The sequence below is a fragment of the Ochotona curzoniae genome, unplaced genomic scaffold (assembly GCF_017591425.1).
Source record: "Ochotona curzoniae isolate NIBS_2020 unplaced genomic scaffold, NIBS_Ocur_1.0 contig_2861, whole genome shotgun sequence".
In the NCBI taxonomy this organism is placed as follows: domain Eukaryota; kingdom Metazoa; phylum Chordata; class Mammalia; order Lagomorpha; family Ochotonidae; genus Ochotona; species Ochotona curzoniae.
The window spans coordinates 1,733,678-1,747,353 of NW_024465620.1; the positions used below are offsets into that span (position 1 = coordinate 1,733,678).

The 13,676-nt window shown below is 58.6% G+C and overlaps 1 protein-coding gene across 3 annotated transcripts in view; it reads left to right on the top strand.

Moving 5' to 3' along the window:
* The window catches only part of AP2A1 (adaptor related protein complex 2 subunit alpha 1), a 28,945-nt gene that overhangs the window by 11,816 nt on the left and 3,453 nt on the right, over positions 1–13,676 (top strand). For all 3 annotated transcript variants that reach the window (XM_040977980.1, XM_040977981.1, XM_040977984.1), the window contains exons 5-13: positions 6,441–6,570; positions 6,736–6,837; positions 7,543–7,651; positions 10,935–11,085; positions 11,230–11,398; positions 11,502–11,639; positions 12,596–12,778; positions 13,072–13,169; positions 13,445–13,676. In XM_040977980.1, the coding sequence (XP_040833914.1) occupies positions 6,441–6,570; positions 6,736–6,837; positions 7,543–7,651; positions 10,935–11,085; positions 11,230–11,398; positions 11,502–11,639; positions 12,596–12,778; positions 13,072–13,169; positions 13,445–13,676 (1,312 nt within the window). The remainder of the gene's footprint in view (positions 1–6,440; positions 6,571–6,735; positions 6,838–7,542; positions 7,652–10,934; positions 11,086–11,229; positions 11,399–11,501; positions 11,640–12,595; positions 12,779–13,071; positions 13,170–13,444) is intronic.

Sequence of the window (13,676 nt, forward strand, 5' to 3'; positions counted from 1 at the left end):
TGATGAGTGGAGGAGGTGGACCAGGCCGGGCTGTCTTAGGAAGCGAAGTACCGTTGGAGTTGGAGTCATGAGGAAAGCTTGATGGTTGGAAGATGTTGACTTCTGAGCATCCCAGCTTCCTGCTAGTGACTCTGGGAAGCAGCAGGAGGGGGTTGGGGGATTGGGTACCTGTTGCTTGTGTGGGAGACACGGTTGAGCTCCTGGCTCTCATCTTTTCTGTCCTGGCTGTCATGGGCACTTGGGAAAGGATCCAGCAGGCGGAAGATCTCTGTCACTCTGCCTTTTGAGTCAGTTCTAGGAACAGGATGGAGGAATGTGCCAGGCCAAAGGAGCTGCCAGGGCAAAGGCCCGAGATGGGCGCATGCCATTAGCCAAGGCCGTGTAGCCAGGCTGGTGAGAGCTGGGCGGTGGCCACTGTGCCTGGGGCAGAATCAGCTTTGCCTGGTGTGGACATGCGAGGGAGGGACTTCCTGCCTCTCACAGTGTGATGGACAGGCATGCGGAAGCCCAGCTCTCGGTGTGGCCTGAAGGAGTCCTCAGGAAGTTTTGGGCAAGCTGAGTGAGCTTGGGGTGGGTTGCGGTGCCCCTGTGCCTCTGGAGCTGGAGGCTGCTGAGAGCGACCCTGGAGTCAGCCTTAGGGGTTCCAGCCGTGACAGGCCGAGCTCGGCCTCAGGCTGCTTGGTTCCCCCAGGGTGCCCCTAACCCCCCTCGGCCAGTGTTGAAGGTCATGGTAATGGGTGCTGACAGAAATGGACATATGTCTTTGGTTACTTCATGAACTTGGACCAGAAACCGCTAAACACAGGATACAAAACCTCACAAGGGACGGGGCTTAGCGGTGCAATGCAGTGGGTTAAAACGCTGCCTACAGTGCCTGCATCCCATGTGGTTGCTGGTTCCTGTCGTGGCTGCTCACTTGCAATCCTGCAGCTGTGTCTGGGAAAACAGCTGACTATGGGCCGAATTCCTAGGCCCCTGCCACCCCCGTGGGAGACCCAGAGGAAGTTCCTGGCTCCTGGCTTCAGCCCGGTCCAGGCCTCATCATTGCAGCTGTCTAGGGTAGTGAACCAGCAGATAAGCAGTAGGTTGGTCTGTCTCTCTCTCTCTCTCTTTCTCCACCCCCAGTCTCTCCCTCTGTTTGTAACTCTGTCTTTCAAATAAATAAATCTTTCAATAAAAAAACAAAACAAAACCCCCAAACTGGGAATGAGGTGGGAGTTGGGATTCTCCTAGGGAATGTGAAGTCGGTAAATAAGCAACAAGACACTAAACATCAAATAAATAAAGGTAGGAAAGTGTGTACAGTTTGAAAAGCAAATGGAAAGTGTAATTGAAATAAAAAGTGGCCTTCTTATTTTGAAGTTTTACTTGTTTGTGTGGGAGAGCGACAGGGAGGCAGCTCTCCCCATCTGCTGGTTCACTCTCTGGCTGCAGCAGACGGGGCCGGCTCAGGCTGAAGCCGGAAGCCCAGAATTCCACGGGGGTTGTCCGCCTGAGTAGCCGGGCCCAAGCATGTGGGCCATCCTCCACCAGGGAACTGAATTAGAAGCTGCTGGTGCTCAAGCTGGCACTCCAGGAAGAGGGGCTGGCTGTGCAGGCAGTAGCTCAGCCCTCTGTGCCACAAGGCCGGCCCCACGCCGTCTGCTCTGACAGCAGCGTAGAGCCAGCTGAAGCAGGAATTGTGAACAGGCAGTAGAACTGAGTGGAGTGAGGCCAGAGAAATGGGTGGAGAAGGAGAGAGTGAGAGAGAATGCTGGCATTTGCGGATTTGCTCCCCAGGGCCCACAGTAGCTGGGTCTGGGCCCCACCAGACTTGGCCAGGAAGCTGGACACTGTGTCTCCCATGGGTTGACGGGAGCCCAGCGACCTGAGCCATCACCACTGTCACCTGCCACCAAAGCCAGTGCCCGTGCCAAACCCAAGCACTCCGATGTGGGTTGCAGGTGTCTTACTTGTTTTATTTTAAGGATTTATTTATTTATTTGAAAGACTCATGGAAAAACAGAAAGAGCTTTCATCTGTTCATTGCCCAGATGACGATGACTGTAGTTGTCAGGGCTGGGCAGCCAGGAGCGTTGTATGGGTCTCCGTGGGTGACAGAGCCCCAGACTTGGGCCATCCTCTGCTGCTTTTCCTAGGCCGTTAGCAGGAAGCCGTATCAGAAGTGGAGCAGCCGGGACGCGAAGCAGCACCCATGCGGGATGCCAGTGTTGACGGGAGCGGCTCTATGCGCTACCCTGCAGTGCTAGGCCAAACCCACCCTGAGGTGGCAATTTGAAAGAGAGAGGTTGAGAATACAGTGAGGCACAGGGGGTCTCACCTGCTGCTCGGAGGTGTAGAACGAGAGATGGGAGCAAACGTGTTGCTGGTGCTGTGTGAACAGACAATGGCCAGGAACGTTCAGGACCAGGGAAGGAGGCTGTGCCCAGAGTCAGGTGGCGCGGGAGGCGAGGGTGGAAGCTGCGGAAGGGGCAGGGCCTCTGTGGCCATCGTGGTGGCCCGTGCCTGGGCTGCTGCAGGGGGCTGTGTGCTGTGAGCACAGCTGAGACGGGACAGGAGTGGCAAGGGGGAGGCAGCAGAGGGAGGGCGGAGCAGGCCAGGCCAGGTGTGTCCTGGGCAGCAGACACCCGAGTGGAGGAGGCAGGCGGGCAGCCGGGCTGCAGGGCGTGAGGGCCGAGGGAGGGAGAGCGCTGCTGCCTGGTCAGAATGCAACGTGTGAGGCAGCGTGGCAGCACCCCGGGGCGCCAGCAGCCCTTGCCAGGGAAGCAGCACTGGGGGCTCAACCCTTTGGGCTCCTGCCGCCCACTTGGGAGAGGTCCTGGTTTCCGGCTTCAGCCTGGCCATTTGAGGAGGCATTTGGGGAATGAAGACCTCTTTCTCTCTTTGTAACTCTGCCTTTCTGATAAATAATAAAGTAGAGTGATTGGAGCTTGGGGCGATCTTCCATCTGCTGGCTCACTCCGCAGCTGGACTGGTCCAGACCATGCCAGGAGCTCAGAAGTCCATCTGGGTCTTCCAGATGGTTGCTGGGGCCCAAAGGCTGCGCTGGCTTGCCAGGTGCAACAGCTGGGAGCTAGGCCAGAAGCAGACCAGCTGGGACTTGAACCAATGCCGTATAAGATAGCAGCATTGGGCTCGGCTCCGTGGCCTAGCAGCTAAAGTCCTTGCCTTGAACGTGCCGGGATCCCATGTCAGCGCCGGTTCTGATCCCGGCGGCCCTGCTTCCCATCCAGCTCCCTGCCTGTGGCCTGGGAAAGCAGTCAAGGACGGCTCAAGGTCTTGGGTTCCTGCACCCGTCTGAGAGACCCGGAGGAAGTTCCTGGTTCCTGGCTTCAGATTGGCGCAGCACTGGCTGTTGCGGTCACTTGGGAAGTGGATCATCGGATGGAGGATCTTCCTGTCTCTCCTCCTCCTTTCTGTGTATCTGACTTTGCAATAAAAATAAATAAGTGGCTAGGAAAGAAAGAAAAAGACAGGAGCATTGCCAAAGGCGGCCTAACCCACTGTGCTACAGTCCCAGTCCCAGTGACTCAGTCCAGCTTCCTGCCAGTACACCCAAAATTCAGGAGAAGATAACCAAGTTCCGAGGGTCCCTGACTCTGACATGAGAGCAGGCTCCTGTCACCAGCCTGCTCCCATCTGGCGTGTTGTGGGCATTCGGGGAGTGAACAAGATGGAGCAGCACGGGCAGCAGTTAAGTGTTGTGCGCCACCGCACCAGGTCCTCGATATTCTTTTGTACCCATAGAGTAGCTGCATTTCATTTATTCTATGAACTTTCTAGAATATCTTCTATTTCCTCTTTCCTGGTAGAAACAGTCATGAGATACTGTCACAGGTACAGTTGATTTTAGTATGTCAGCACAATCTGATCCATCCATAATGTTAACATTTAATAGTGTGCATGATTAATAACTCTGATATACCCTCACACGCGCCCTCGTGTCTCGGCGTGGACTCAGGCAGGGTCAGGTGCTCAGTAGCCACACATGGCTGGGACCGCCACACCTGCTGTGCATGGCTAGATCGCCGCGGGCGCCACAGGCTGTGCTGGGCAGCTGCCTGGCTGTTACCATGGTTACCATGCTGGATGCAAGGACCAGGGTTTGTCTGTCTTCAGAGTCTTGGAGGGGAAGGGGTAATGGCACAGGTAACGGGAGATCTGGGTTGAACTTCCAGCAAAGGCTGGCTTCCGCCTAGGCCCAGTGGTGACCGCTGGGTCATTTGGAGGGTGACGCAGCAGCTGGCAGCTGTGCCTGTGTCTGTTTCTGCCTCTTGAAGCCACAGATTAGGAAAGAGCACGGTCGCCTCCCACTGTGGGCTGTCACTCAGGGAAGATGAGAGGAGGATGGAGTCGAGTCCCCGCTGGCCGGCCCCTCCCGGCGGGGCGGGCAGGGCTGGCAGGAGAATGGGGAGTCCTGATGAAGCAGGGGGCATCAAATGGTGCCACAGCTTCTATGTGACTGGGATGGGTCATTAGCTTAGGCCTGGGGGGGATGGATCGTGGGCAAGTAAAGGAGGGAAGGGCTGGAAGGAGACCAGCATGGCATGCACCCGATGTCTCCGTTCCATGCCACCCAGACGCTGAGGGGCCTTACCCTGCCAGGGTCAGGACCAGGATGAGCACACCCGGGGCTTAGGTCTCCATACTGTGGTCCTGGCTGTGGCAGACTTGGACGCCAAGACGTCTTGTCTAGGGAGACCACTGTCTGTTTTTTTTTTTTTTTTTTTCTTAAGGTTTATTTTTATTGATAAGACAGCTATACAGAGAGAAAGATCTTTCGCACACTGGTTCAGTCCCCAAATGGCTACAACAGCCAGAGCTGGGCTGGGCTGGGCTGAGCCAGGAGCTTCTTCTGGGTCTCCCACCTGGGTGCAGGGGCAAACATCATGGACCATCCTGCACTGCTTACCTACTTCTATCTCAGGCTCTTCCCCCTTCTCCTGACCCAAGTTTAGTAGGTTTTTTTTCTTTCTTTCTTTGTTTTTTTAATTTATTTTTTGAATTTTGCATTATGTGATACAATTTCATATAGATGAGATTGCCCCCCAAACTCCCACCCCCTGAGGTCATTTTCATCCCCATATTCCACTTTCCACTTTTGTCCTTTGAGACCCTGTGCTGTGTGTTTTTTGAACTTGTCCCAGGCTTGTTTGCACTTGGTTGTAGTGATGGATGGCCCCTGGCTGTGTGAGATGCCCACCACCTTAAGGGTTGGGGGGATGTAAGCGAGTAACTGTGCAGAAGTGACTAGAACACAGCTTCACTCCGAATAGTGGGCATCGTGATGGTGACGATGGTGATGACATTGCTTGGTGTGGTCTGCAGGCTGGATTTGCCAGTTTCCACGTTCAACCCAGGGACCTGGGCAGCCGTGTTCTTGGGGAGTTAGGGGATCCAGGCACCGAGTGGCTGGCCCTGATCTGTCACACACAGTGGGAACTTCCCCAGGAGGCGGGGCCTCTCCCAAGGGCTTATCCCTGTGCCCACCTGTAGCTGCTGCCCTTCAGGCCCTCGTGACCCTGGCTGGGCCAGGAGCCGCCCAGCCTCCTCTGGGCTTCAGGAGCCTCAGGGGACCTTCCACACACCCTGCTGGGTCTGTCAGGTCCTCCTTTCCCACTGTTTCTCATTTCTACACCCCCAGACCTCACAAGGACCTCAGTTTCCCCAGGAGGAAACCACTTGTCGGAATGAATCAGTGGCTGACCCCAAACCAAAACCTCATCCCGTTCTCAGAGCCAGAACAGGTGTCTGTGACCCCCAGACCAAAACCGCACCCTGCTCCCAGAGTCACAGGAGCAGCTTCCGGAACATGCCCCGGGCGCTTCACTGTGCTGGAATAATGAGGTGGAGTGAGGTGTACCCTTTGTGACAGGACACCGCTGTGCCACCCTATTTGCTCTCCTGACACTGTCCCCAGCTGTTTACGCAGCGGTGCCTCTGTGGGCTGTGGTCCAGGTGCAGCAGGCTTGGTTCCTTTCAAAGGCATACTCTCAACCCCTGGCTGCCCCAGGCAGCTGCACACCTCAGCTCCTGGGGTCCTAGTCACTGCTCACTGTAGTAGACAGGCCTCCTGTGACCCGGCAGTCCCATCCCTGTCCTACCCTTCGCATCCCTTTTGCTTCACCGCACGGACCCTAGTGCCTGCTTTGCAGTGGCTGTGTGCTTAGCAGGACACACGTCCTCCACCCCAGGTGAGGGCCACTGCCTGCTGTGGGGCCCAGGAGGGCACAGAACATGTCTGGTGATGCAGTGAGAGTCCGATGAGCCTGGGGGCGGCACTGATAGGCGCCCAACTTGCAGAGGAAGGCACTGGGTCCTGGCGGGTGATCCGGGGCCATCTGACTCTCCACCCTTCCAGTATGGGAGCAGCGGGCGTGCAGGGGCTGTATGGGGCTGGTCAGCCCTGACTACCCCCATTGGGCATTGCATACCCACAGGGACAGCATGGACAGTGTGAAGCAGAGCGCGGCCCTGTGCCTGCTGCGACTCTACAAGGCCTCGCCCGACCTGGTGCCCATGGGCGAGTGGACAGCCCGCGTGGTGCACCTGCTCAATGACCAGCACATGGTGAGGCCCCAGGCCCCTGACCACTTCCAGGAGCTCCTCTCTCCAGCCTTCCAAGCTGCCCAGCGATCCCACTGAGCACCTGACTCTGACCCAGCCCTCAGGAATGGGGGATGGCCTCTGACAGCTGCCTTTGGGTTCTGAGCCCCCTGTTGTCTGACCCTGCAGGGCGTGGTCACCGCTGCGGTCAGCCTCATCACCTGTCTGTGCAAGAAGAACCCTGACGACTTCAAGACGTGCGTCTCGCTTGCCGTGTCACGTCTGAGCCGGGTGCGTGCTGTCACGGTGCCAGCCTTGCCCTCCGGTACCTCTCCTGGAAGGAGCAGCCTCCTCCCAGCTCAGCTATTTCCAGACGAAGCGGGAAAGGGGCAGGAGGGCAGGTGGCTCCTTGGGCTGGGGGTGTAAGGGATGGGTGCTGCTGTCACAGGTGCAGGGTACCTCCTGGGGAAGATGTTTTTGCGCAGAGGCCCCCCAGGGACCCCTCAGTCTTGCTTCATCCCACCTTGTATCAGGTCTGGGACTCCCAGTCCTGCCTCTCCAAGCCCACCCAAGAAACCCCAGGAAAGCAGCCTCTGGGGACTGGGGCCTTGAAGCTCCTCAGGGAGGTGCCTGGGGCTCTGGGAGGGCCTGTCCTGGTGAGGACCATGCCTGCCACCTGGCTCACCCCCTACCCCAGGTTTCCCTCCTTGGCGATCAGCTATTCTCGGGCTTCTGCCCAGGTGGCCCTCTCAGCTCGTGTGCTGGCAGCAGCCTCACTCACCCAACCCTCCATGCTCTGTGTGCCCCTGACAGTACCTCACCCACATGTGCCCTGTCACATGACAGCACCCCCCTTCGGTGCCCGCATGCCATGTCACATGACAGCACTCCCTGAGGTACCTGCATACCCTGTCACAGCCACATGTGGCCAGCAGCACCTCCTTGCGTGTGCCCACACACCTGGTCACACCTGCCCACTCCCACACCTCCCCCCAGATCGTGTCCTCGGCCTCCACCGACCTCCAGGACTACACCTACTACTTCGTGCCCGCGCCCTGGCTCTCCGTGAAGCTCCTGCGGCTGCTGCAGTGCTACCCTCCTCCAGGTAGCTGGGGTGCTCCCGGCTGCTTCAGGGGCTGCCGAGCTGGACTTCTGTCGGCCAGGCTGGTGCAGGCAGCCCCTTGGGGCACCACAGCGTGGAAAGGACTAGGTGGTTCTGATTGCAGAGTCGGCCCTGCCCAGCACCAGCAGCCCGAGAGCGGGGCCCCTGCTGAGACTGCAGCCCTGTAACTGGGGCAGCTGAGCCTAGAAGGGGGTGTCTTGCCCAGGTCAGCCCCCCGGGTAAAACCCTGTGAGGGAAGGGGCGTGTCTGAAAGGGTCCAGCTGTGTGTGCAGAGCCCCTACAGCGTGCTAGGCTCTGGTGTGCAAGCAGGGAAGCTGAGGTATGGAGAAGGGGTACATCGCTGCTCCTGGCGCACAGCACACGGGAGTGAGTGAGACAGTTTGTCCCCGGAAGCCAGTTGAAGCCCCACCCCCACTGCTAGGCCGGACTGCCTCCACCAGGCCACTATGGGAGCCACTGGGCAGGGCCTGGCCATCACTGGACACTCAGTGGTCACCGATTCAAGTCCCCGTCTGCCATGTGGCGCTGTGTGATGCGGGACAGACTGTATGTACGTGTGACCTCTGTGCCTGTAGCCATGGGCGCCCTCTGTCAGGGCGTGCTGTGCACGTGATACAGGTGAGCGCGCCGGAGCTGCCATCGAAGGCCCCTCCAGCCGTGCCGCCCGGGACAGGGGCCGCAGTGGCCCTGCGGCGGACTGGCCAGCAGGCCTCTGTCTGCTGCCCAGGGCTTCCCAGCTGCCGTTGCCTGTGGTGACCCCGGGCTGTGGGGGTCACGGGGTGGCTGTGCAGCTGAGACGGTGGGCTGCTCCCTGCCATTGCTAAAAACCTTCAGTTATTTTAGTAGAGAAGGACACTGAGTAAGACCAGCACTTCCTGTTGGCCACAGATGCTCACGACATCTTTTTTTCTTTTTTTTTTTTTAATAACAGAAAGTTAGATGTACAGAGAGGAGGAGACAAAGAGGCAGATCTTCCATCTGATGATTTACTCCCATAACAGCTGGAACTGAGCCGATCCAAAGCCTGGAACCAGGAGCTCTTCTGGGTCTCCCACCCGAGTACTGGCTCCCAAGGCCTTGTGCCGTCCTCGCCTGCTTTCCCAGGCCACAGGCAGGGAGCTGGATGGGAAACAGGGCTGCCGGGATTAGAACCGGTGCCCATATGGGATCCTGGTACATGCAAGGCAAGGACTTTGGCCACTAGGCTATCATGCCGGAGCCTCCTCAAGTATTTAGATGTAAAACAAAGATACCATGTGTTATTTTTTTTTTAAAGAGGCATTTTTTAAAAACTAATTTTTTAAAGATTTATTGTATTTGCATTACAAAGTCAGATATACAGAGAGGAGGAGAGACAGAGAGGAAGATCTTCTGTCCGATGATTGAATCCCCAAGTGAGCGCAACGGCCGGTGCTATGCCGATCCGAAACCAGGAGCCAGGAACTTCTTCCGGGTCTCCCACACGGATGTACAGGGTCCCAAGGCTTTGGGCCGTCCTCGACTGCTTTCCCAGGCCACAAGCAGGGAGCTGGATGGGAAGTGGAGCTGCCGAGATCAGAACCGGCGCCCATGTGGGATCCCGGCACGTTCAAGGCGAGGACTTTAGCCGCTGGGCCACGGCGCCGGGCCCACCACGTCTTATCTTGAGGTGGTGAATGCTGCACGTGATTTCTCAGAAACTGGGCACGTGCATTTGTAGCAGCTCAACCTTTTCTTTTTTTCAAGGTTTATTTTTTACTTGAGTTACAAAGAAAAAAGAGCTCTTCCATCTGCTGGTTAACTCTCCAAGTGGCTGTAAATGGCAGAGCTGAGCCTGTCAAAAGATGGGAGCCAGGAGCTTCTTCTGCATTTTCCATGTATGTGCTGGAGCCCAAGGCTTTGGGCCGTCCTCAACTACTTTCCCAGGACATTAGCAGGGAGCTAGATGGGAAGTAGAACTGCTGGACTTGAACTGGTGCCCACATGCAGGCAGATTAGTTTGCTAAGCCACTGTTTTTGCTTACTTTTTTTGGTTAGTATATGTGCTGCCAGAGTGAGCACAACGTATATTTATATATTCTTACAGCTACCTGAGCCTGTAGAATTTTTTTTATTATTATTTTTTTATTGGAAAGGCGGATATACAGAGAGGAGAGACAGAGAGGAAGATCTTCCGTCTGATGATTCACTCCCCAAATGAGCGCAACGGCCGATACTATGCTGATCCGAAGCCAGGAGCCTCTTCTGGGTCTCCCACGTGGGTGCAGGGACCCAAGCCTTGGACCGTCCTCACCTGCTTTCCCGGGCCACAGGCAGGGAGCTGGAAGGGAAGCGGGACTGCCGGCATAGAACCGGTGCCCATATGGGATCCCGGCCCGTTCAGGGCGAGGACCTTAACCACTGCGCCACTGCGCCGGGCCCGAGCCTGTAGAATTTTTAAAAATACTTGAAAAGGGGCCTGGCGCAATAGTTTAGTGGCTAAAGTCCTTGCTTTGCACATGCCGGGATCCCATATGGGCTCCGGTTCTAATGCCAGCAGCCCTGCTTCCCATCCAGCTCCCTGCTTGTGGCCTGGGAAAGCAGTCGAGGACGGCCCAAAGCCTTGGGACTTACACCCTTGTGGGAGACCCGGAAGAGCTTCTGGTTCCAGGCTTTGGATCGGTTCAGCTCCAGCTGTTGCAGTCACTTGGGGAGTGGGTCATTGGATGGAAGATCTTCCTTTCTGTCTCTCCTCCTCTCTGTATATCTGCCTTCCAATAATAATAATAATAAATATTTGAAAAGTAGAGTTACATAGTTATGGAGACGTAGACAGAGATCTTCCATCTATTTTTGGTATCCCCAGTTGATCATCCCCCGTTGGCCATAACACCTAGGGCTGGTACAGTTTGAAGCCAGGAGCTTCATGTAGGTCTCCTGTGTGGGTACAGGTGCCCAGAGACTTAGGCCATCTTCTCCTGGGGCAGAAGAGAGGGCTGGATGGCAAGTGGAGCAGCTGGGACTCTGGCACCTATAGCATCCCAGACAGCAGATTAAGATGCTATGCCACAGCACCATGTTCAGAAACCTCCCGTGGGGCGAGCACAGGGCTGCCGTGCAGAAGGGGAGACAGCCCTCCTGCCAAGGGGCATCCTGGGTCTGGGTCTGTAGACAGATCCTGGATCTCCATGGTGCCTTCCAGTCCTGCCATGCTGGGCTCCCGTGTAGCTGTGGAGGGCTGCTGTGCAGGTGGGCCGGCTGGCCCCAGGGCCAGGAGCTCAAGGCCGGGCACACCCCCTCTCCTCAGAGGATGCGGCCGTGAAGGGGCGGCTGGTGGAGTGTCTGGAGACAGTGCTCAACAAGGCACAGGAGCCGCCCAAGTCCAAGAAGGTGCAGCACTCCAACGCCAAGAACGCTATCCTCTTCGAGACCATCAGCCTCATCATCCACTATGACAGGTGCAGTGGGAACCTTGCCCCAACACACGCAGGCACCTCGAGGGCCCGACAGCACCCTGGATGATGGTTTAGGGACCCCAGCAGCAAAGTCTTGAGTCCTCCACCCCCTCACATCCATCTACATTTCTCTCTTGGCACTGGCAGCGAGCCCAACCTCCTGGTCCGGGCCTGCAACCAGCTGGGCCAGTTCCTGCAGCACCGGGAGACGAACCTGCGCTACCTGGCACTGGAGAGCATGTGCACGCTGGCCAGCTCCGAGTTCTCCCACGAGGCTGTCAAGACGCACATCGAGACCGTCATCAACGCCCTCAAGGTGCGGCTGCACGGGCCTCTTCCAGGTCCCACCCACCCCTGCCCCCTGGGAGTACAAGGGAGCCAAGAAGCCAGCCCCATTCTGCTGTCCTGTTCCCCTTCAGACGGAGCGGGATGTTAGCGTACGGCAGCGCGCAGCTGATCTCCTCTACGCCATGTGCGACCGCAGCAATGCCAAGCAAATTGTGTCTGAGATGCTGCGGTACCTTGAGACGGCTGACTATGCCATCCGCGAGGAAATCGTGAGTGTGGGGACAGAGGCCTGGGCTGAGGGAGGAGGGGCTGGACCCCTGGGTGTGAGGGAGGAGGGGCTGGACCCCTCGGTGTGAGGGAGGAGGGGCTGGACCCCTGGGCTGAGGGAGGAGGGGCTGGGCTGGACCCCTGGGTGTGAGGGAGGAGGGGCTGGACCCCTGGGTGTGAGGGAGGAGGGGCTGGGCTGGACCCCTGGGTGTGAGGGAGGAGGGGCTGGGCTGGACCCCTCGGTGTGAGGGAGGAGGGTCTGGGCTGGACCCCTGGGTGTGAGGGAGGAGGGGCTGGGCTGGACCCCTCGGTGTGAGGGAGGAGGGGCTGGGCTGGACCCCTGGGTGTGGGGGAGGAGGGCTGGACCCCTGGGTGTGAGGGAGGAGGGGCTGGACCCCTGGGTGTGAGGGAGGAGGGGCTGGACCCCTCGGTGTGAGGGAGGAAGGTCTGGGCTGGACCCCTCGGTGTGAGGGAGGAGGGGCTGGGCTGGACCCCTGGGTGTGGGGGAGGAGGGCTGGACCCCTGGGTGTGAGGGAGGAGGGGCTGGACCCCTGGGTGTGAGGGAGGTGGAGCTGGGCTGGACCCCTCGGTGTGAGTGAGGGGCTGGACCCCTGGGTGTGAGGGAGGAGGGGCTGGGTGGGGCTGGACCCCTGGGTGTGAGGGAGGAGGGGCTTTACCCCTCGGTGTGAGGGAGGAGGGGCTGGACCCCTGGGTGTGAGGGAGGTGGAGCTGGGCTGGACCCCTGGGTGTGAGTGAGGGGCTGGACCCCTGGGTGTGAGGGAGGAGGGGCTGGGTGGGGCTGGACCCCTGGGTGTGAGGGAGGAGGGGCTGGGCTGGACCCCTGGGTGTGAGGGAGGAGGGGCTGTGGCTGTTTTCCAGGCCTCCAGCTGGGGACAGTGTTGTGACAGTCCCGGAGTCTGAATGCTGATTGCTGCTGTGTGGCCCCACCCTGCCACAGGTGCTGAAGGTGGCCATCCTAGCCGAGAAGTACGCAGTGGACTACAGCTGGTACGTGGACACCATCCTCAATCTTATCCGCATTGCGGGCGACTACGTGAGTGAAGAGGTGTGGTACCGCGTGCTGCAGATTGTCACCAACCGCGACGACGTCCAGGGCTATGCTGCCAAAACTGTCTTTGAGGTCAGCGTTCCTCCCCCTGACCCCAGGATGGGGCGCAGGCACTCGGGCCGTCCACCTGCCTTCCTCCTGCATGGCTGTGCCCTGTGCGCAGTGCTCCTCCCTCCCCACCGGCAGGGGACCCAGACCATGGCTGCCCCGCCCACAGGGCGCTGCTGGCAATTCCAGCTGCCCCCACGTCCATCCCCTCAGTCTCCCCAGCCACACTCCCATGGGCTTCCACCTGCGTGGCCCCTGCCTGACTCCTGCCTTCTTGCTTCTGGCCCTGTCCAATCCCTCTGCATGTCCTTTTCCAGGCGCTCCAGGCCCCAGCCTGTCACGAGAACATGGTGAAGGTCGGCGGCTACATCCTTGGGGAGTTTGGGAACCTAATTGCCGGGGACCCCCGCTCTAGGTGAGGGAGCCTGTGGCAGGGGGCTCCCACTGTTCCAGGGGGGTGTAGAGCTTGCAGAAACCCCCAGGAGTGTCAGGAGTTCCGAAAAATCCTCTGGTCTCACCCCCACCATGTGTCGGGAGTAGGAACCTGGGACTGAGCATTCCAGCCCCTCAGCTTGCCCTGTGGCCCTGGGCAGGTTTCCGTTCTGGCAGGGCGCCTCTGGGTGGTGGCGGGGTGTGTTCTGAGAGGTCCCTGAACGCTGCCCGTGGCTGACCACCCCCACCTGCCTGCAGCCCCCCTGTGCAGTTCTCCCTGCTGCACTCCAAGTTCCACCTGTGCAGCGTGGCCACACGGGCCCTGCTGCTGTCCACCTACATCAAGTTCATCAACCTCTTCCCTGAGACCAAGGCCACCATACAGGGCGTGCTGCGGGCCGGCGCCCAGCTGCGCAACGCTGACGTGGAGCTGCAACAGCGCGCCGTCGAGTACCTCACCCTCAGCTCTGTGGCCAGCACCGACGTCCTG